The following is a 22,719-nucleotide window of genomic DNA, read 5'->3' as shown; positions in this document are numbered from 1 at the left end:
TCAACTACCACGCCCAGCTCGAGCAAACTTTGGTTCCTGGTGCAACAATGAGCACACAAGCCTCAAGCGTGCATCAGCCACAGCACCCGTCTCATGCATGTGCTAAGGCATAGAGTTCAACATGCTCATGAACTTGCACAGAGGAACTTTTTGTTTTCTCCTTCTTCTTGCCTTCTTTCTAGAATAGCACCAAATGGGTGCTCCAATCACCCTGGCTCCAAGCATAGAGCCAGGGTGATTAACAGTAACTGAAAAATTTTGTCAAGAACTACACGTTATTCGCATCAAGCAAACGTAGTTGTTGTTCTTTTTTGCATCGGGTACATAAAAACAGACTAACAGTTTGGCCCAATGAGCTCCTACGGTGCTCAAATTAATTACACAATGTCCCTGCATAGCCTTTGACTCTAGCCCCTGCTCTTGTAGGCAGATTGTACATGTAGTGTGCTTCTAATGCGAGTGAAATAAACTAAACCAAACACTGCAATACGTATGAGCAACATGGTGGAAATGAGATAGTGGGGAGGGGCCTTGCACTCACATCCATTGTGGGCTGGAAGATGAGTCCATCCAGTTCGTGTGGCATGCTTTGGGCAAACTTGTCACTCAGCAACTGCACGTAACACAGAAGACGGAACACACAAAAAAGGGAGTGTTACAACAAAGTCACATGCCACCACCCCACCTACCATGGTTGAACATAAAGGCAAACCAAAATTTACTGAGAGCAAAGCATGAAAGGCACCATTTCAGCCACAAGAAACGCCTAGATGAATTGTGGAGTCCACTACTACCGACGACATCTCTAATATTTTTCTCCTCAAGGCACAATCAATCACAAAAAACTTCAACAGGAGAAATTTAGACTGTTGTTTCCATCAACTTAACCACCCTCTTCTTGTTTCCCTTGATTTACCAACAACTTTGGGTGCAACACCCTGTTTACCAAGTCCGTGGCCACAGCAGCTGCCCCCGCCAACCCAGCTCCCACCACTATGTCAGGTGGTGGTATGCTTTAGATCACGCACTGAACCCCCCTTCTAATGCTGGCTATGGCTATAGTATCAAGTTTACGAATGCACAACAGAGACCCTCTAAGAAAAGAGCGAGACATTTGCACTATACACTGCACAGGACTATGTAAACTTAGCCAAGATGCTCAAAAAGGCATAGTCTATCCGTTGCATGAGATAGCCTGCATAGACCAAGCAAGGGAGCAGTGGGAACCCCAAAATTCGTAATCAAAGAATTAAAAAATCCTGGATAATTTCAAGAATTTCTGTCATCCTATACTTTCTAGCGTAATTTCAACTAGCATCTTCAAGCCGGCAGCTTTTACATGTTTCGCTATTTTAAGACCAAGGGGCAACGTATGCCATAGACTTGGGCATGCCCAAGTTTCACTGATAATGCAGCGTCGCGCGACTCACATTTACAATTGCATCGTGAGCTCCTATTAAGTGGAGCAATCCTTGAGTGGACTCTTCATTGTCTCACGTACCACTTGGCAGAGAGAGCCAACACTACAACTTTTTAAACCCGCTGCGGTGGCTCAGTGGTTAAGGCTCTTGTCAACTCAGCCGGAGTACCCGGGTTCAAACCCAACGCCTGTTTCAATGGAGGCGAAACGCAAAAGGCATGTCAGTGCATGTTAAATATACCCAGGTGGTCGAAATTATTCCAGAGGGAGCCCTCCACTTCAGCACCTCTTTCTTCCTCTCTTTTTTCACTCCCTCCTTTATCCCTTCCCTGGTTCGGGTGTCCACTGATACATGTGAGACAGTTACTGCATCATTTCCTTTCCTCAAAACCAATTTTCATTTTTTTTTTTTCAACTTTCTAAGGTACACTACAGTGACTTCTCACTGGCCAAAGTCATCCTCTGCAGTTCACTTGCACCTGACCACGAACACATTTGGCGGCATACGGCATGCTGAGGCAGCACCAGCACCACTATAAAGTAGCCCCTATTTTAAGCATGCCGCACTTGTCAATACAAAATATACACTGCACCAGCCCCGGACAACCTGGATGGACTGTACGTTCCCTCTCCTTGTCACTCACTTTCAACTGACAGCTGCTCTTATCCGAAGCCCTTCAGCACATGCGCCTTAAACATGTGCCACTGACCTCATATATCCAACCCTGGCCACAGACCTTGCACACACTGAGAACGTCAGAGTATACATACAGTAGCCGGCCAATTTTTCGGACTCCAATAACACAGACTGGCACAATATTTCAGACGTTGTTGAAGAACCCTCACACATCTCAAAGGAAATGTGTACATACTGACAGCCAATATTTCAGACCCTGTGGAGTCCAAAAGTTCGATTTCTCGGACTAAAATAAGCCTCCAGATATGCTACGATGATCTCACTGAAAGTTCATTTCTGAACCCAACACAGACACGAGCAGGCACCGCTGTTGCAAACAGCCAGCCCTTCATTGCCACGAAACGAGCCATCTTTGTTTAAAGCGGAGGCAATCGGAAGGACTGACTTGAGTAGGCTTAGCTATCCGTTCCTCATAGTTACCACTCGAGTTAGCAGCACGCTTTTCGTTGACATTGCGATTTGGGGTGTCCTACAAAGAAGGGCACATGATCGTGTTGAAAACGGAACAGCGTCTGCCAAGGCTTAGACAACGCCGCACAGGGTTGGAGGCAGACAGGGAGACATGAGGTTGGAACTGCAGCTGGAGGCGCTCGCTTCATCTCACCTCGTCCAGTCAGTGCCCAATTTCATGCTTCATGACCGTCGTTGCCTCAGGCAACACACGATTCTCGTTTTGCGTCGCACATTTACGGCACGACGCGTGGCCACATCGCAATCTGGTATCGGTGACACGTGAGGTGGCATGGACATGACTAAAGCTCGACTCTGACTTGAATACAATCTAATATTATCGCTTGCAAACGGAATTGGTCTCGGGAAATGGTAAAGTTCATGTTTTTGAAACCGGTTTTTCGCAGCAAAGTAATTTTTTTTAAGTTCATGGATTTTTCGGACAGTTCTATTATTCAGGCCATTTCTCGGGTCCTGTCAAGTCCGAAAAATCGGTCAGAGGCTGTATACTCTAGAATACGGGCCGTGATTTAGGTGGGAAGCGGCCCTCGCATGCTAGTGTGAGCAGACTATACATTATCACCTCGCACCTCAGGTGGCAGCTCCCTCTGTGCAACACGAGCTTGCCATGATGTGCCTTGCCACGGACAGCTGGGCAGGCTCTCTAGGCCGTTTGTGTAAAACTAGGAACCTCGGCCAAATGAGACTGGGCAACACCACTAGAGGAGGCAGAAAACAGTTGTCCTTCCAGGTAGCAGACGACGCTTCTAACATACATCCCAGCATGATTCATCACACCTGTTTCCAATTTTTCTGCATATTCCAAGTTTGAGCTCGCTCACTCGCTCGCTCCCTCTTTCACTCACTTCTAACATTCATTCCCAGCATGATTCATCACACCTGATTCCAACCAATTTTTCTGCATATTTCAAGTTTGAGCTAGCTAGCTAGCTCGTTCGCTCCCTCCCTCCCTCCCTCCCTCCCTCCCTCCCTCCCTCACTCACTCACTCACTCACTCACTCACTCTCACTCACTTAACCACCCACCCACCCACCCACTTACCCACTTACCCACTTACCCACTTACCCACTTACTCACTCACTCACTTAATTATTTATTTATTTATCTGTTTCGTTACCCTCAGGGCCCGAGGGCATAACAGAGGGGAGTGGGTTACACACGAAAGTGAAACACAAAAATACCGCATAAACACATGAAAGGGCCGCATTTTCTTTTTTCCAGATTTGAGGGCCAATATTCTTGGTGCTGCCCATATACGTGATGTGCATGAAAGGAAAACATTTTTAAGTAAGCACACACCAATCAGGGATTGAGCAGCATCTATTCTATGTTCAATCGCCACACACGTAGTTTTAGACTCCGACCTGGTGCTGTGCGCTGGTGCATGCTCATCTCACAAGTCGTGCAGCACGTCCGTTGTCAATGCGCAGGCTGTTATTCCGCTCTTCCATCACACAGCAGAGCAGCTCTTCTTCCAGTTCGGGAAGCTTGCAAGGCTTGCTTCGGAAAGCGCACTTTTTGCAGCTTGTGTTCCTCAATGCATCCTTTTGGTTGCATTACCGTCAGACGCACTTCTCGGCTACATCAAATTCCCTGCCTGCCGCACACTTGACGTGTTTGAGAGCAAACTCCCAACCATGTAGCTATTAAGGTACTTCCCCATCGTGCTAAAATTGCAACGCTTGTCGGGAGCATACGAAAGCCACAGATACGGTGAACTAACACACTACCGCAACTACCGTGACTGCCACTAAAAGCTAGAGCTGGTGATACTGATGCCTATATAGATAACAGGAGCTCGCAGCAGAGTTTAATTAAATGTTGACAATGATGATGATGGAAGGATGGATGGATACAGCTGAACCCTTTAAATCGGGCGGTGGCTCAAGCCACCTAGCCATGACATGAAATTTTACTCTTGTCTTGATTTTAGCCACCAATCAGATAACCTTCGCTTGGTTACTTCTACCCACTTAAAATCTACTTTCCCTTCACTGTCCTTAAACCCTTATGCCTTGGATAAATCAGCCCCGCTGCTTTCCACTGTAGGGTGAAGCCCTTTACAGGAAAATATCAAGTGTTCAGCCGTTTCCTCCTCCTCTCCACACGCAACGCACACAGTGTCTATCTCGTGGTGCTTGACTTGGATATGTTTTAGTCCACAAAACTCCCATCCTGGCCTCAAACAACAAGGAGCTTCCCCTACAATTATCACAGATATTTTCTTTGGCAATTTCCTGCTTACATCCTGTATGTTCCCAGCACCGATTTCGTCAGCATCCCTGTTTTCCACAGAGCTCTCTCTGCTTCTTTAACCTTTTTTCTTAACCAATAATCCACACCCCAAGATACTTGTACTCATCCACTACTTCTATCGTGAACACCTGTATTCTATGCTCACAGCCCTCTTCATTAAATATCATGACTGCAGATTTTTCCTTACTAAACTTGAAACCTAATCTATCTCCCTCTGTACCACATATGTCTATCAACTTCTGCAAGTCTTCCTTGTTGTCAGCCATTAGCACTATATAATCCGCGTATATTAGTCCCGGTAATGACTGTTTAATTAATTCTCCTTGCTTGAAAAAAGAAAGGTTGAAGCCCAGTCCGCTCCTCTCTAGCTTGGTCTCCAACCCTTGCAGGTACAACATGAACAACAAAGGAGACAGAGGACATCTTTGCCTAAGCCCCCGCTAAATATCTGTAGGCCCTGATACATTTTCTTCCCATTTTATAAGCACTCTGTTTCCTTTATACATATATATATATATATATATATATATATATATATATATATATATATATATATATATATATATATATATATATATACCTTTTAAAAGATTAATTACTCCATTTTCCACATCCAATGTGCCCAGTATGTCCCAGAGATACTCCTGAATAACGTTGTCGTAGGCCCCCCTAATATCCAGAAATGCTAGCAATAAGGGCCTATGTTCCTTTTCAGCCATCTCTATACACTGCGTCAACGAAAACAGATTGTCCTCCAACCTCCTTTGTTTCCGGAACCTATTTTGTAGTTCCCCTAGCACCCCCTCGTTCTACACCCAAGCCTGCAATCTATCCTTTATAATCTGCATCACCACCCTGTACACCACAGGTTTCACTGTTATGGGGCGATAGTTACGTCAGCTTTCCCCCCTCTTATATATCATGTTTATTCTACTTAATCGCCATTCATTGGGGACTTTCTCCTCCACTATCATTTTATTCACTACCTGTATTAATGTTTGCTTGGATTTTGGTCCGAGCTTCTTTATCAACATAATCGGGATACCATCTGGTCCCGTTGATGTGCCGCTAGGAACCGTCTTCTCTGCCCTTTCCCACTCTCCTTGCTCAAGTGAAGCTACTGCTGTAACCGGTCTATCCTCCTTCGGTAAATTATGTACCACGTGCTTTGCTGAAAATTTTTCCGTCATCCTTGTTCCTATGTGTTTTATTGCTTCATCCCCTTCTAGTCGAATACCCGCATCTGTAACAATAAAGCTTTGTTCTAGCCTAGTTTTATTACTCATTGCATTTAGATGTTTCCAGAATTATTGGGCTGCTTTTCTATCCTTTTTATTTACTTTTGACATCCATTGGGCCCCCTTCCTTCTAATTTTCTCATTAATAAAATAGGATGCGTCCCTTCTACACTTTATGAAGGTAACCCCTTTTCTGTCTACATCAGCTTCTGGTTCCCCCCTCTTCTTGGAATATCTACGGAATATTGAATATTTGTGGAATATTGTGGAATATGGAATATCTGTGAAATAGCCTCTTGGAATATGCGAGGCTCGCAGCCTCAGGCGCCATCTGTGGGTGGCACTTGCAAGCTCCTGTGCGCATGCGTGGCCTCCGCAATCAAGCGCAGCGTTGCTCGCAGCCAGAGCTTATCACAGAGGCTAAAGCATGTGCATTTCGAAGGCTATTCCGCCGTGGGTCATGGAAAGTTTGGATGCGGCCCTTACAGGGATTTTTTTTTTCCCAATATTTCCTCTGGGAAAACAGGGTGCGGCTTGTACATGGGTGTGGCCCTTTGAGTGAGAAGTGAGTGCTTTGAGTGAGAAGAGGGCTTTTTTTTTGGCATAGCATTTTCAACAGTGAAATACTTCATAATACAGCTAAAACCTAAGCTACAATACATGGCCAAAGGGAATGTATGTATTTTGGTGTGATGCAGCCAAAGTTTGTTGGGCCACACCTCTAAGAGTAACCACATTTTCAAAATTCTAAAAACTGATATGCTTATTACCGCATTTACTCGCATAATGCTCGCACTCGCGTAATGCTCGAACCCCCCACATTGGCTATCAAAAGTTGGAAAATTTTTTTTTTCCCCCGCATAATCATCGCACCCCCAAAATTACTGCCGCGAGCCGTCTGCTTGTCGTAGCGATCGCCATCTATTGACTGCGGCCACAACTAACTGCCATGGTTGAGCGCGCGTGCTACTAGGCGGCGGTACTGTGCTATCATCCGCTGCCACCGCCGCTACCGCTCATCCACTCACCACCGCTACGCCATTTTGCGAAGGTGTCTCCAGCTCTCCGGTGTCTCGTAGGCCTCGTTTGCCTTGTTTGCGTGTTGCACCGTGCTCTTTGTGCCGCTTCGCCATGCGACACTACGCAAGCTACACAGCTGCTTTTAAGCTAAAAGCTATTGAGTATGCGTTGGAACATGGCAACCGCGCCGCCAGCAGACACTTCGGCGTCAACGAGTTTTGCGTCCGGTATTGAAGACGGCAGCACGACGAACTCAAGACGACTGGTAAGACGCGCCGGGCCTTCCGTGGACCGAAGACTGGGAAATTTCCTGCTGTCGAATCCTCTTTACTGGAATATATCAAGGCTCGACGAGCGGATGGGTGTGCTGTGTCGATTGATTTGATATGGAACCAGGCGCTGGTAATCGCAAGAAAGGAGGGCATCCCGGTGCAAGACTTCCGCGCTAGTAACGAGTGGGCCACACGATTTATGCGGCGCAATGGACTCTCGCTCAGGAGGCGAACGACGCTTTGCCAGCGCCTGCCCGCAGCCTATGAAGAGAAAATAGTGGACTTCCATCGATTCGTTATCAGGATCCGGCAGGAGAAAAACTTCTTGCTCTCCCAGATAGAGAACGCGGACCAAACTCCGCTGAATTTCGATATGCCCAGCAGCAGGACAGTCGAACAGACAGGCGCTCGGACTGTGCACGTCAGGACTACAGGTGCCAAAAAACAGAGGTGCCCGGTCATGCTAGGCGTGACGGCGGACGGGCGGAAGCTCCCACCGTACGTCATTTTCAAGCGGAAGACCCTCCCGAAAGGAAAGCTCCCCCCTGGTATACACGTGCGCGTCCAAGAAAAGGGGTGGATGACCGCGGACCTTACGGTGGACTGGGTGAAGACTGTGTGGGAGCGGTGACCGGGAGCGCTTCTTTTTCCGTCGCTCCTCGTGCTTGATAGCTTTCAGGGCCATCTTCAAGAGTCGGTTCGGGCGAAGTTCAAGGAACTGCGCACGGACCTGGCTGTTATACCCGGCGGCCTCACATCAATGCTACAGCCTCTTGACGTATCTTTGAACAAGCCATTTAAAGATAACGTCCGGAGGCTGTATGCAGAATGGATGGCCGAAGGTGAACATGCTCCGACGCCGGGCGGCAAGATCAAAAGACCGTCCGTGGAGCTGCTGTGCAGCTGGGTATCAGAGGCATGGGGGATGATTGATGTAAACATGGTGGCCAGAAGCTTCAAGAAAACAGGAATTTCAAACGCCCTGGATGTGACCGAAGACCACCTGGTGTGGGACGACGAAGAAGCATCGGAAGATGAAGAAACCATCGATTCCAGTGTCGACACGGACTCTGATGAAGAGTAGAATTGCCTGCAGGACGTACGCAACGCGAGTAGTGACGGGGAGGTTGCGCGCGGCAAATAAAGTGCTTTAGCAGCTTGAGCTTACGTTCACCCTGTACTTTCATAACGAAGGTCATCATCATCATCATCATCATCATCAGCCTTACTACACCCACTGCAGGGCAAAGGCCTCTTCCATGTCTCTCCAATTAGCCCTATCCTTTGCCAGCTGCATCCACCTTTTGCCTGCAAACTTCTTAATCTCATCCGCCCACATAACCTTCTGCCGCCCCCTGATACGCTTACTTTCTCTTGGAATCCACTCCGTTACCCTTAAGGACCAGCGGTTATCTTGCCTTCGCATTACATGCCCTGCCCAAGCCCATTTCTTTCTCTTGATTTCGACTAGGATGTCATTAACCCGTGCTTGTTCCCTCACCCGCTCTGCCCGCTTCCGATCTCTTAACGTTACACCTATCATTTTTCTTTCCATGGCTCGCTGCGTTGTCGTTAACTTAAGCTGAACTCCTTTCGTTAGCCTCCACGTTTCTGCCCCGTAGGTGTGTACCGAAGGTAACGTTACGCTTGAAAGTAATGTTTTCGTTATATTTACAATTGCGGACCTGACAATTATCGCACCCCCAAACTTCGCGTTGATTTTCAGGGAAAAAAAGTGTGAGGATTACGCGAGTAAATACGGTACTTAAGGTGGGCTGTACGCCTCTGAATAATTAAGGAGCCTAACAGTAATAGTTAAAATGTTAACTAATCAATATTAGTTAACCAGCCTGCTAGTTAGCACGTCTTAGCTGCATTCTGAAGTACTACACCGCTGACAATCTTACAGAGGAGAAAGCAAATAAGACAGAGTAGAAAAAATCAGATAAGCATATAAGGCATAACGGCAACTTTTGCAAACATGGAAAAAAAAACGAGATATTACGCTCAAAAAGAGCTAACATGCACATATACAGAACAAGGCGAACAACGATTTTAAAGAGACTGGCTGGATCAGGAAACAGCTAGAAAAAAAGAACAAAAGGGACAATGCTGCATTTCCTTGGATTTATTACAGCAGTAGGTTATTCAATGAACAGTTGAATGCAGAACTATTACAGAAACTTCGATGATAGATCCTGGAAGGTGATTCCGACTTATTGACGTACTTTGGATGAATGAATTGTAGAAATGGTTGGTTGTCATGATAACTCCTATAGAATAGGCAAAGATGAAATATTTTTCTTCGCTGTGACAGCAGAGATAGTGATAAACTTGCTTTCATCGTAGTGACGCTGGAGTTACAGTGATAATTTGAAAGAAACAAGCCACCCGGTTCAGGACAGATTCCAGTTGATAGATGAGCATCTCTTGACTGAGGTCCAAGACAGATGCAGCATACTCCAGTTTAGTGCGAACTAACAATTTGTAAAGAAGTAATTCTACAGTACTAGAATAAAGATAAAAAAAAGTGAGGCGTATGAATCCAACAATGCCAATCCCCATTCGGTTCTTTCCTTGCTGCAAGCGTCCGCACAGCAGCAAAATGGCTGCTCACCTTGCAAGTGAGGCTGGCATCCCAGAACTGCTTTTGCCGCACGCCAAAGGGCTCCAGGTCACGGTTTATACGGCCGTCCTGCATGGCATGCTTGCGCGGCTCATACAGCTCACGCTGAATGCAGGTCAGCCGCCGGCAGAAGTCCACGCCCCACACGTCCTCACCCTGCACGATAAGGAGAGAGGGGGGCAGGAAAGAGGTAAACCCACAGTGAAGGAGTACTGAAAAATTGGAGGGACACATAAGGAGGGACACCTTGAGGGTGTGACGCAATAGCGTTAATGCCCAGACAGTCAACGACCGAAAATTCGGACGCCTGGTTTTTCGGACATGCTTGATTATTCGGACTTTTTCGCGGCACTGAGACATGGCCCATAGAGCCAATGTACAAGAGCGCTTGAAATTTCGGACGCACCACGACTGACTGCTCGATTTTTCGGACCTCGTTCGCACTCGCCGCCAATACCGAAGCTGCCATATGATGAGTACAGTGGAACCTCATTAATTCATAACTGCAGGAGAGATCAAAAACTTGATCAAGCAAAACGAAATTCAAGCTTAAAGGGAGACTCTTGACTTGCGATGCTGAAATTCTACGCAAGTCGGCACATTGCGCCCGCGTGGTTTCGAATTCATACTGTTTTTGAATGTCTTCCGCCACACGAACTTGAACAGTAGTCAGAGTTCACGGAACACACCTGTGCCGAGTCTTTCGTCTCGAATACGAGAAGAGGTAGCAGCGAAGTGCGTGGGAGGCGTACGGCTCCACGAAAACGAAGCACCCGGGAGGAAATGGTGTTGCATTTCAATGCGAGGTTAGCGTACCCGCGGCAAAACACACCGCAAAGCTGACTTTTCTATCATAAAACCGTAAACAACTGGTATTTCGATGACAGGCAAGGTGCCTCTCATTATAAGCAAGCCAACGCAGAGTGCATATCGCTCGATACGATGCCGATTTTGGCTCTAGTTGCTAGGCCTAATGAGGCCAATGCTAAAGGAGCACTTGCTTCGGCTGTTTCTTGGTTCTTATTGTTTCGCCATCTCCGCGTTCTCGTTCCGGGCCCATCGTATTGCGGGCGCAGCCAGTTCCAACAGCAGCGTGTTTGCTTTCCCGTTTAGGCTTTGTTCCAACCGTGCATTCATTGGCGACACACCGAGGGCAGCACAGCCAGGCTGAGCTTGTGAAAGCGGTCGCCGGCCATTGTTTGTGCACATGTCACGTGGCGACATTTAGTCGTGAGAAGCTTTATAATGTGGGCAATGCAACTGACCCCTTTTTCCGGCATGTTGGTAATAAGTTTGTAATTTTTTTCAGTAAGATTTGAGTTTCCGGACTGCCTGATTTTTCGGTCGTTTTCGTGGTCCCTAGAGAGTCCGAAAAATTGGTCTGTATATGCATAACTTGCCATTCTCTACTTTACATTCAAAGATCCCTGGGAGTCCTCATACCAATCCTGGCGCAATGGTGCAGCAGTTAAGTGATGCAATGACAGGTGCTGCCAGCGACGAGGCTTGTGCAACCCACATTGTTCTTCCCAAGCAACCTATCGCAACCAATCATTAATTTAACTTCCATCTGCCATGGTGGGCAGTTTGCTCACCATCAGGTATGCAGGATGGGATGATGCCACAAGGTCACAAGACCTAAGATAACCTGGCAAGGTCACGTGAGCGGCCCATTTTTTGACCATGGCATGCTGCCCAAGGCAGAGCAGAATCTTGTGCCCTAGGCTGCCCATAGGGTGGCCAGCCTAGGTGGATATGGTGGCCACCTGGGCAACCCTAACCCGGCTGATTTTTCACGCACAACGCACCGCCGCCGGATTTTCTGCACAACGAGAGCCATAATGCTATCACATTAAACAAATGTCACACTTCCATGTGAAAAAAACACCCCGTTATCCACACAGGCCCCCGTAGAACTGTCCCCTACAAATGAAGAAAATTAAGAAAACAAAAATGAAAGCACGCTCGCATCAGCTGTGCTGCAGCACTGGGCTGACAACCGATCAAGTAAAGATGAAATGGAGCAGTAGCTCAAAAGGGCTATCAGCAGTCAAAAATTTTGCTAATATAAGAGGCATTCCACAATTAAACGAGTGACACAGATTGCTTCTCTCAACTAAACCAGTGAATTGTTCTAGCTCAAATTTCGCACAGAATTGGCATTTGGTGGACAGTATTATTTTATACCACATTTCTTTAGGGTTACTTGCCCGATTTGTTCTAAAGAAATCGGATGTTCACATTATCTGCGCCGACAGCGAAGTAAAACAAGCCCCTGTTCCGGTGATGACACTGGTGAAGTCTTTTTTTTTTTTTTTGTAGTAACTCTGTCATGGAGGCTCGGCAAAGGAAGGGAAGTGGTGGAATTGCTTAGCCAGCAGCTTGTTTTGCTTCACCGTCGCCACAGACAATGCAAACATCCCACTTCTTCTCATAGAATCAGGCAAGTAATCGTAGACGAATGTGGTATAAAACAATTCTGCTAGTTCTGTGCGAAGCTTGAGCTTGAACATTTCACCGGTTTAGCTCAGAGAAGCCTTCTACGGCACACATATAACTGTGGAACAGTCTGTAGAGCTAAAAGTCAAGCTCCTTGGCAGGCTGCAGCAATGCAGTCAACACACAGCCACCTCCACCCCAGAAAGCTACAGTGCCCAAGTACAGTATCATCTCGTTAGTTCGAACTTCACGGGACGAAAAAACCGAAAGTTCGAATTATCGAATGACCCCGACAAAAATTGTGAGAAACCATTCAACTGTTGCAGATTTATTTGGAGGAAAATTCAGAAATAGTTGCCAGCCTTTGACGCAAAAACTGTGCGTCAACTACAATTTTCGCAAAGTGAAGAGGATGCTGTTCTGTCACTGGGCAGTTGACGACGACAAGGACGCTGCAGCTAGTGCTTGAGTGACTCTGGTTTTGGTGTGTCTACAGTGTGCGGCCTATCGTTCCTGCTGCTGATCTAACCCCGTAATATGTGCACCGTTTCTGGTATGACCACAAAGTCTATGGTGGTGACTGAAAGAAAAGCATAAGTCAAACCCCACAGCCTGTTCCATGATGCGCAGCAAAGAAAAATCAATCAAGGAAAGATTGATATGGAAGAGCCAAAGAGTAGACTTCAAAGGAAAACGGGCAGTCCACGCCAAGTGAGGCAGCATTTTTTTTTTTAATTTCCTTGTAACGGACTTTGTGGATTTCCCACACCAAAATAGCCCACCTACTAGTTTACTTTCTTTTTTCAATAAAAATACTTTCACATCTTGATGGCACTTTTATTTTTCAATACAACAAACTGAAGGGGTACAGAACAGGCAGCACTGTAGACAATGCAATCCCTGGACCCACCTGGAAGCGGATGATGTCATAGATGAGGTAGCGTGGCACATCCCGGTTGTTCTCCTTGTCCCTGTCAATGATCATCTCCTGCAACAGCACAAGGAGCAGGGGAGCAGTGTGAACATCATGCTAGGCTGTAGATCAAGTTGCAGCTCAGTTCACGAAGAAAGCAAAGAGAAGACCTCTTTTGCTGAGAGCCTGTATGCTGCCCTAGGTGCACTCAACCGCACGCTATCAGCCATGCTCCCTCAAGTGGAGGCGTGCCATCTTTCCAGGGCTCTACGCCTCCAGCTGGTTCAAAGCCCAACATTACCCCTAAACCCACCTAACATCACTCACAGAGAAAATAAAATACTCCAACTAGTATTATTAGCATGCATCATGGATGTGTTCCAGCTTGACCGGCCTTTTTGCCAGCACTAGTAGTAACACTTTAACCGCCCAATTAATCCTTGAAAACAACGAGCCAAAATCTTTTTTTTTCCATGCAGCAGTGATTCTGAAAAGATATCACTTCACTGATTTCTGGTTTTCATGGACAACTACCGCCCTCCAGTGTTGAAAATTGCAACCACTGGTACTTACAATCATGACTCGTCTTTGGCATTGCAAGTAGCACAACATCGGGCCAGACAAGTGTGACTCGTCATTGGCGATGTTGGTACAATCTCCCATGATGAGCAGAGCTCAGGGTTGGTGGTTAAAGGGTTAATACTGTATATACTCACGTAATGAACCCACCCCGCACTTTTGTCGGCCAAAATTTACTTTTTTTTTTTTCGGCCTTTAGCTTTTTGTACAGAGTTCCTCAGTTTTCCCGCAGTCCCCAATGCAGACCTTGGCCGCGCACCAAGATGCTGCCCACCGCCGATAACACCACCACCTGTTTATCTTTTGAGGAGAGCTCCTGCCAGAGGGGTGGGGGGAGGGGAGGGGGGTGAACTTGGCAGAGCGCTAAGACGTTGTGTGCAGTAAGCTAAGGCTTAAACATTCGCATTACACACTTGTCACCGTCCTGTATTTTTTCAACCTCTCGTAAAAAACGTGCGCCTGGCCTTCAGGGCCGGTGTTCAGCATGTTCGCGTTATCTCGACGCGATTGGGCGGCGCCGCGTGCTACCCCAAAAACTGCCGGATCACGTCAAAGCAAACGATGCTAAACACCAGCGGCACGAATGCGTCTGACCACGTGCATCTGTTGAAGACGGAAGAAAACTTTTCTGGAAAAAAAGCGGGTTCATTACGCAAGTACATACCGTAATAAAACTGTTGAGCCGAATGACCCCCAACAACCACCCACATTAGCACAAAAGCAATGCCACCATATCAATGCCCATTCCAGCCACGGCACTGACTTTCAGGCTGAGTGCCTGTGGACACAAGACTACTTTACAAGGAACATGAAAGGTGCCACCAACTCGTGTGCGGAGATGCACAGCACAGCCATGGCCATTTGCTGCACATCAACCTGAGCATCGCAAACTCAACCCCCAACTCACATTAATCAAACAATCAACCTACAAAGTGTTATTGAATCAGCTAGGGGGTGAATTTAGCGACCACCCGCAGAGTGTTGACTGACACCGGCGCACTCACCCCGTCCACGAGGGTGCCCTGAATGTGCTGGAGAGGGTCCTTGCGCTTGGGGAAGGTGAGGCCCGACACCCGGAAGACGCAGTTGTCCCGGTCAATGAAGTACACCTCGTTCTCACCATCTATCAGCATCATGTACCTGTTGACAACCCAGCACAGAAGGGGAGAGAGAGAGAGTGAGCACAGGATATAAAAACACCTGCGGCTCTGAGACGGTCCAGGCTGCATGCAGCTCAGTATTTGTGAGGAGGGGAAAAGAAAAACTAACAAAGGAGCTATGATGAAATAATGATGAAAACAACAAAAAAAGGGCCAGTTCCAAGCAGGCATCCCACTAAGCCTCAGATATTTCTTCGCACCATAACCAACAATCATGCAGCAGTGGGCACTTCACTCAGTGTCCAACTCCCAATTTCAAAAAGCCTCTTCTGACACTGCTCAACTGCATGTACTGCCAATGACACCCTGTTCATTGGGTAGAAAGCTAGGTGAACATACTGCACATGCACAAATGTAATGCAATCTTTTTTTCCTTCAGTCATCTACTTCGGAATGTACCTCACCTTATACTCAGAACCAAGGCACAAATATGGGCCAACTTTACTTTTATTTAGTACCCTCTGAGAGTTGAATCACCACTCAATTCAGCTGCAAGACAATAATTCGATGGCCTAGGGCCACAGCGGCTAAAGAGAAAGAGGCTATGGATCTGCAACAAAGGTGGCACAAACCACTGAGAAAGGACAGGCTGTGAAAGAGCTTTGTGGAATAAGGAAAAGAAAAACCCAGGTCAGCTTCCACTCTGTAACGTGAGATTCAGTGACATTTGTTCACAGGAGTTAATATAATACCGTTTATTCGTTTTGTCATCTCCTGTGGCAGAGTGTTGTGACATCGGTGCACTGCGACTTGTGATGTCATTGCATTCAGACTACTCAGCATGGCCCCCCATTGCCAAGGTGCATTGCAGTGGCATCAGGCATGAGATCAATGCATGCCGACTATAGCAAGGCACATTGTTGTGCCGACAACACAAGATAGAAAACATTCCCTTAATTCCTTACCCTTCGCTACCCTTAACTCTTCTTGGTTCTTCTTAACTCTTCTGAGCACTTCTTAAAAAGAAGTGCTCAGTGTAGCTTTTCACCTTCCAGGGATGCGCAATGCAACAGATGCCATGACTGCCAACCGGTGTACTACATCTGGTCAAAGTTTCATTTTTCACGTCCCCCCTGTCATGTTAGAAAATGGAAAAACAAAGCCTAAATAAAAGAGATGGTGTTATAGAAGCACAAACTAGATGGCGCAGCTTGTTCTTAAGTCGCTAAATGAATTTTTGACAGCTTGTTCAAAACATGGATGGCCTATGGCAGAGAAAAAGGGGGCGTGGCCGTCCTTGGCATTATCATAACAGAAAATCTGCTGTCACATTTGGTAAAATAACTTTGCAGTATGCCGCAAAGACCCGGAAGCACCAAATAAAACCACTGTCATCATTTGCAAATCAAGCGCACTGCATAAAATACACGGTGAACTGCAAAACGAAACACGTGTAAGCATGCGTTGATGCCCCAGGCTGCATCTGGTCAAGGTTTAATTTTTTACGTCGCCTCCTCAAGTTAGAAAATGGGAAAAAAAAAATGAGACCAAGGAAATTGTGTTATAGAAGCAAACTAGAGGCGCAACTTATTCGTAAGCACCGAATTGTATTTTCAAAGGCACTGTGTTTCTTTCTTTCATGTCATGTTGTGGTTCACGCTCCCTAAATGTGCCCTCCAATGATAAGCAACCCTTCCTTTGCATTACCAATGAAGTGCTTCCAGTTTTTTTGCTAGATGGTGCCACAGTATTTTGTTCCGAATTTGTTTGGTTGAAGCAGCAACGATGGTCTAATAAAACAGTTATCGACATGAAAACAGGACAGAATTTAGGAGAGGTCGATATGTCACGTCTTTTGAAGCCGGATGTGATGGCTCCCTCTCACTAGTTCACCGCCATCTCAGTGCGCCTGCGCACATACAGCAATCTCGCGTAGAGCCTGGCTACCGGCAACCGACAGATGCGGCGATGATGCCGCTACGGCATTGGCCAAAGATTCCCAGTAGTCCTTGCGAAAATGCGACTTCTGGCACACTTTTTGCCAGATATCCCTCAGATAGAGAGGGCCTCTCCTAAGCTTCCCTTTCTTCATGGTCGTTGATGAGGTGCACGTCACTGTGCCATAACTTTTGGGTGTGGAACCTAAAATGGACGCTATGCTACACGCTAAAACTGTCTAATTACAGTCTGGCAGCTGGAACTACATCTGTTTTTAGTTGATAACTTCCGCCTGTGTGCTGTCACCATCGTGCTCACTGATCACGGCTTCCAGCATTGGAATACATAAAAGCGAGACCATCCACCAATAAAATAACTTGGTAAAAGTCTTTCACAGCATTTCTAACAAAACCACTGCAAATTCGGCCACCTTGGACAACAACTTTTCCGTTGCGGCAAAGAAAATTCGGTCCATAAAATTCAGCTGTCTGCCCTTTTCAATATCAGCATGAAAGATAATGTCCCGTACATGCTTAACCGTCAGCTTTGGCTGCCCTGAACAGTTGAAGCTTGCGTTACATTTGTGCACACAGGGTAATAAATCCGAATTGTGCACGGAAAAATTAAACAGGGGTTGTGAAGCCGCAACACTCAGGCACATTAATGTTCATGCACAAGGGGCTGAAAGCAAACAGTTCAAAAAACACAGTGGCCGCTTCACATCATAAATATTCAAAATGAAGGGTTAATCAAAAGGGAGAATGAAGAGATTGCAGCCAGACCGTGTTCCATCGGCTTTCCAGCTGACCATGTAAGGCTTCTCGGCCAGCTTCATGATGTTATTCCTGTCCATGGAGACCGGCTGGCTGCCCGGGAAGCCCGTGCTGCAAAGAGACAGACCCCACGCACACTTGCAGCTGCAGCGCCTTTGTGCCATCAGTAACACTGTGCCACACTACCAAGTGCTTCACTTGAGAGCTGCGGCCATAACGTGAAAAATCATGAAACCTCCCAAGTTAGCGCCAATCAACATGCTGCCTTTTCAAGCATGGTGTCTAAAAGTGACAAGACTTAGCAAGTGATCAGATTGAAGGATTTTACAATCGAGACTTGCAGGTGGCGAGTCGCACATGAATTCAACGCAGAAGTTTGCCACAACATGCAAGCATAAGCATGACTGACCTCTCCCAGTTGCACAGCTCCTGGCACTTGCGCTGAATCTGCAGCAGCGTGGGCTGAGTGGTGATGGGCTCCACGCCAGGCACACCCTCCATAAACGTCGGGTTCTGCACAGCAGGCACAACAATCCCCCTCAGCCCCGCACACAGGCATCAGCCAGCAACTAAGCAAGTGCACTGCACAACTACCAGCGTTACACGACGGTGCTTGTAACATATGTTAAAGGGGCTCTGAAATGCCTTCCGAGGAGAGCACATTAACTCACTTAACTCTTTCCTTACCACGGCACTAGGCGTCGATCACCGGTGATCGAAGTTTTTGAGCGCGCAATTTGAAAAAACCACTGCACCCCTGGATTTGTGGCGTCATCTAGGTGGTTGTATACAAAGTAGAGTTTCCGTTTCTGCACGGTTCACATTTTTACCGTGTGGCAGCGATTTTTAAAGGGCGCGCGGGCTCCGAGGTTGACGCGCACTTGAGCGATGGCGTCGACATCCGGACTCGGACGCGCTTGAAAGATCGCAGTTTCGCTCGATCCCGACGATCTGGCAAGTGATCTTTTGGACTCATCAAGCACAGATGACTCGGACATCGATGTTGCGTCGTCGGAGTTCAGCTCAGATGAGGAAAACGCAGCCGATCAGTCGGGAACATCACCTGTTACCCGCAGGTAAAAGTTTCGGATTCGCCGTCCCCTTTGTTTATGAATATCTAGAGTTGGTTCAATTGCCCTCTTGGTGTCCAAACTATTATTTTCTTTATTTATAGAGTGTCCACTTCATTTGGGCAAGATGTGCTTCCACCAGGTCAAAGAAGCGTGGAGTTTCGACCCCAGAGAGAGATCCGGGCATTGACCTCGGGATGATGCTCCGTAGCGGTCCGAAGCGGCTATCGCGAGCGCTCGATTTTTTTCGCCTTTTCTTTACGGCGGATGTCATTCTTGCTATTTGTACAAATACTAAGAAGTATGCATGGATGCACATCCTTGAGAAACCTACCTACAGCGAGAAGGACGGTTCGTGGAAAGAAGTAACCCCAGCAGAAATGATGAAGTTCATTGCCCTACTATTATTGTATATGGGAATACTGGAACTGCCGCTGCTGCATTTGTATTGGAGTACATCAAAATTGTTTTCCGGGCTTCTCCCTCCAAACATTATGTCAAGGCGACGTTTCACCGCGCTCCTGGCCATGCTGCATATTTCTGACCCAGAAACTAACGGCGCTGGCGCACAAAAACTAGACAAGGTGTCCTGGCTTCTTCAGCACATGAACGACTGCTCCGCGTCATTGTTCCAGCCGTATCGCGAAATTTCAGTGGACGAAAGGGTGGTGAAATCCAAAGCGCACTCTGGAATTCGGCAGTACATTAGAGATAAGGTTGTGAAATGGGGGCTACAAATTATGAGTTCTTGTGGACCCGAAAACCGGCTACACCATCCAGCTTATAGTGTATACAGGAAAGCATGAGAAACCTAGTGCCAATGGGCTAGCCTTTGATGTGGTAACGAAGCTCTGCGACAAGTACCTTGATCGTGGGTACATTATCTATATGGACAATTTCTATACTTCGACCTCTCTCCTTGTGCACCTCTTGGAATGCAAGACACTAGCCTGCAGCACAACACGAAAACATCGCAAGGGATTCCCCACAGAACTGAAAAGCGCCACTTGGGAGAAGAAAGCTAAAAGAGGAGACATCCGCTGGCTGAGAGACAAGGGAGTCTTGTATCTTCAATGGAAAGATCGGCGTGTTGTGCAAATGGTTAGCACTGCACACACAGCTAACTCGCACGTGCTTTCCAAGCGACGAGAAAAGAAGGACGGGAAGTGGCATCAAATCGCCATAAAAAAGCCACAGCTCATTGACGAATATAACGCCGGAATGCTTGGAGTCGACAAATCGGACCAGCTGATTGCCACGTACAATGTTTTGAGGAAATGTGTCCGATGGTGGAAAACGTTATTCTTCCATTGTTGACATCGCAGCTGTGAACAGCTATATTATTTTTCAAGCACATCGCACGCAGCATCCCCAAGCATCTGAGCCTTTTAGGCCTTTTCGATTTGACCAGCTGGCCTTCAGGACAGAGCTGACTGGACAGCTCCTAGAACTACAGGACACTGCACCAGTTCCGGTCCCTCCCTCGCCAGCTGCACCACACACAGGTGTACAGCACAAGCCTGAAAGAAAGGATGTCCGCCGAAACTGTAGGAAGTGCTACGAGGAAAAGAAAGTTGAACACAAGACGAATGTGTTCTGTCGCACATGCAATGTGCATTTGTGCTTCACAACGAGAAACTGTTTCGGCGACTGGCACACCAATCTGGCTGAATGAAACATTAATGGTTCCAAAAGTTATCGAGCTACGAGTTTCAATTTTGCTGTGATATTCTGCTATGGAGTGTTAACTATTTTGTATCTGTCATAAGCTTTGTAGAATTTTTTTCACTAATAATTTAAGTTACTCATTAGGAATGTTTGCGGTGAATTTCATTAATTATTTGTGATTGCTAATTTTTATTGCGCATTTTGTTATCATTGTTTCTCTTTCGAAATGTGCTTTTGTAATGTGCATTTAACACACGCGTCTTGGTATATAATATTGCGCTGTAAGTTAATCTTTTTCTTGAAAAAAAAAAAATGTAAGTAGGACCAATCAAGAACTTGAATATTTCACTATGCATCATGTAAATTTTTCTAACTCAAAGAGTACTTAGTTTATGAGTATAATTTTTTAAAGAAATGTTGCCTAGTAAAATACCCACAATTTGTATATTTTGGAATTTCTCTAAAAAAATTTCTGCCAGAGATATTACTCCGTACTAAAACATTTTTTTGAAAATTTGTGGTTTTTTTTCAATACTTTTTTCAATGTAAATAAATTTTTTTGTATTTTTTTAATAAATACTATTTGAAAGCGCATTCATTTACCTTCACATTTATGTATTGCACGACACTGTAAACTTAGTAGCTGTTGCACAAAAATTTCTAAATTAACCATACAAAAAACAGCCAATTTTCCCATGGTAAGGAAAGAGTTAATCACTGCACTGTGTTGCCATGAAAACCAGAGCCAAATGATACTCTTCTACACGCAGCAGACGACCCACAATCACGCGTCAAAGTTGGCGAGCCCTTCCCGGCGACTTTTTCATGCTCGCACCCTCCTCCGTCCCCCGCATCTACGTAGACAAGGTGAGAGGTGGTCATTGGTTAGATTCTTCCAGACGTCAGGCAGGTACCGTGGCCGCGGCCAATATGCCGCTTAGCTCCGGCGGGTCGGGAAGCTCCGCTCCCAGAGGGGGGGTCGGCGAAGGAGCGCCTACCTTCCAGCGTGCAAAAAGTGACGAGAGGAAAAGGCGCGAAGAGGCTGAAATTCAAATTTTAACTACAGATAACTCAGCTTCTACAAAGTGCATTTAAAAAATCCTTGCTGGACACTATTCGTGAAGCGGCGTGCTTCGATACCCCAGGCATGCCACAACTTTATTAGAGCCCCCTTCACAGCCCCTTTAATGCAACACACAATGATGATGCTATTCTTGTTATCTGCTTCAACAACAGCCTGGTAGAAATAAAAAACTCGCTGACAGCACACCTGTGCAACACTGCATTCTGCGAAAGCTGGCTGCAGTGGCAAATATGCCATTTTCTGTGCAGCACAGTGGCGCCCTCTCTGCCCAAGGGCAAGTGCAGTTAAAGCACTACTGTTAGGCCTTGATCTAACGAATGTCAATCTAACGAAATCCTCAATGTACCAAAGTATTACAGTTTTCATAACTTCGCGCCCATAGAACACCATGTATTTTTATCTTCAACGTAACAAAGTAGATTTTGCCGCAATTTCAATGTAATGAAATTTCATTGCTGGCTGGAAATGAACCTGAGGAAAAAGTAAATGTGGATTAGGCAATGAATGCAGACAGCTTTCGCTTTGTATATCCTGGATTAGCTGATACAAAGCGAAAGCTGTAGGCATTCAGTGTTCATTGGCTTGGGCTTGACAACCTTCTAGACCCCCATGATTTTGAGGAAAGGAAGGGCACAAACTGGCTCCCTGGGTAAGTGGACCCCTGGGTTGAACTTTAAGCCATGTGGCAGTGGTGAGAAAGAGAGATGTGGGCTGCATGCATTAGCATTGACAACATTGTGGCTGACACAGGGCAGATCATTTGGTGACCAACCTCTTGCCATCAGCCATTAACTGCCACCTGCCAGGGTGGCAAGGTGGGCGCACGGCCTCTCTAGTGTGGAACAAACCCAATCAAAGCAGACTTTTGCAGTTTGATACCAACCCCACATACATGAAAGAGATTGAGGTGTCCACGGACCCACAGAGCCAGTTTTGCACCTTTCCTTTGGTGAAAATGAATGGTCTTTGTGTGCAATGTTGTCAACAGCAATGAACCCAATGAACACCAGCAGATCACTTTTTTTGTTTGGTTTTTGAGGAAAGAAAATGGCACAGTAACTCTCTCACATATCTCAGTGGACACCCCATACGGGAAGGGACACCCAAACCACACCATAAAGGAGGAAGGGATAAAGGAGGGAGGGAAAGAAGAAA

The 22,719-nt window shown here is 46.5% G+C and overlaps 1 protein-coding gene across 1 annotated transcript in view; it reads right to left on the bottom strand.

Moving 5' to 3' along the window:
• The window catches only part of mRNA-cap (RNA guanylyltransferase and 5'-phosphatase mRNA capping enzyme), a 68,709-nt gene that overhangs the window by 24,514 nt on the left and 21,476 nt on the right, over positions 1–22,719 (bottom strand). The window contains exons 10-15 of the mRNA XM_077661523.1: positions 18,152–18,255; positions 17,752–17,853; positions 14,936–15,071; positions 13,350–13,427; positions 9,992–10,156; positions 542–613 (exon numbers count right to left, since the gene is read on the bottom strand). Of these exons, the coding sequence (XP_077517649.1) occupies positions 542–613; positions 9,992–10,156; positions 13,350–13,427; positions 14,936–15,071; positions 17,752–17,853; positions 18,152–18,255 (657 nt within the window). The remainder of the gene's footprint in view (positions 1–541; positions 614–9,991; positions 10,157–13,349; positions 13,428–14,935; positions 15,072–17,751; positions 17,854–18,151; positions 18,256–22,719) is intronic.

This window comes from Amblyomma americanum, chromosome 4 (genome assembly GCF_052857255.1).
Source record: "Amblyomma americanum isolate KBUSLIRL-KWMA chromosome 4, ASM5285725v1, whole genome shotgun sequence".
NCBI classification, from domain to species: domain Eukaryota; kingdom Metazoa; phylum Arthropoda; class Arachnida; order Ixodida; family Ixodidae; genus Amblyomma; species Amblyomma americanum.
The sequence above is the reverse complement of the archived record's forward strand: the minus strand, read 5'-3'. Positions and strand labels throughout refer to the sequence as shown.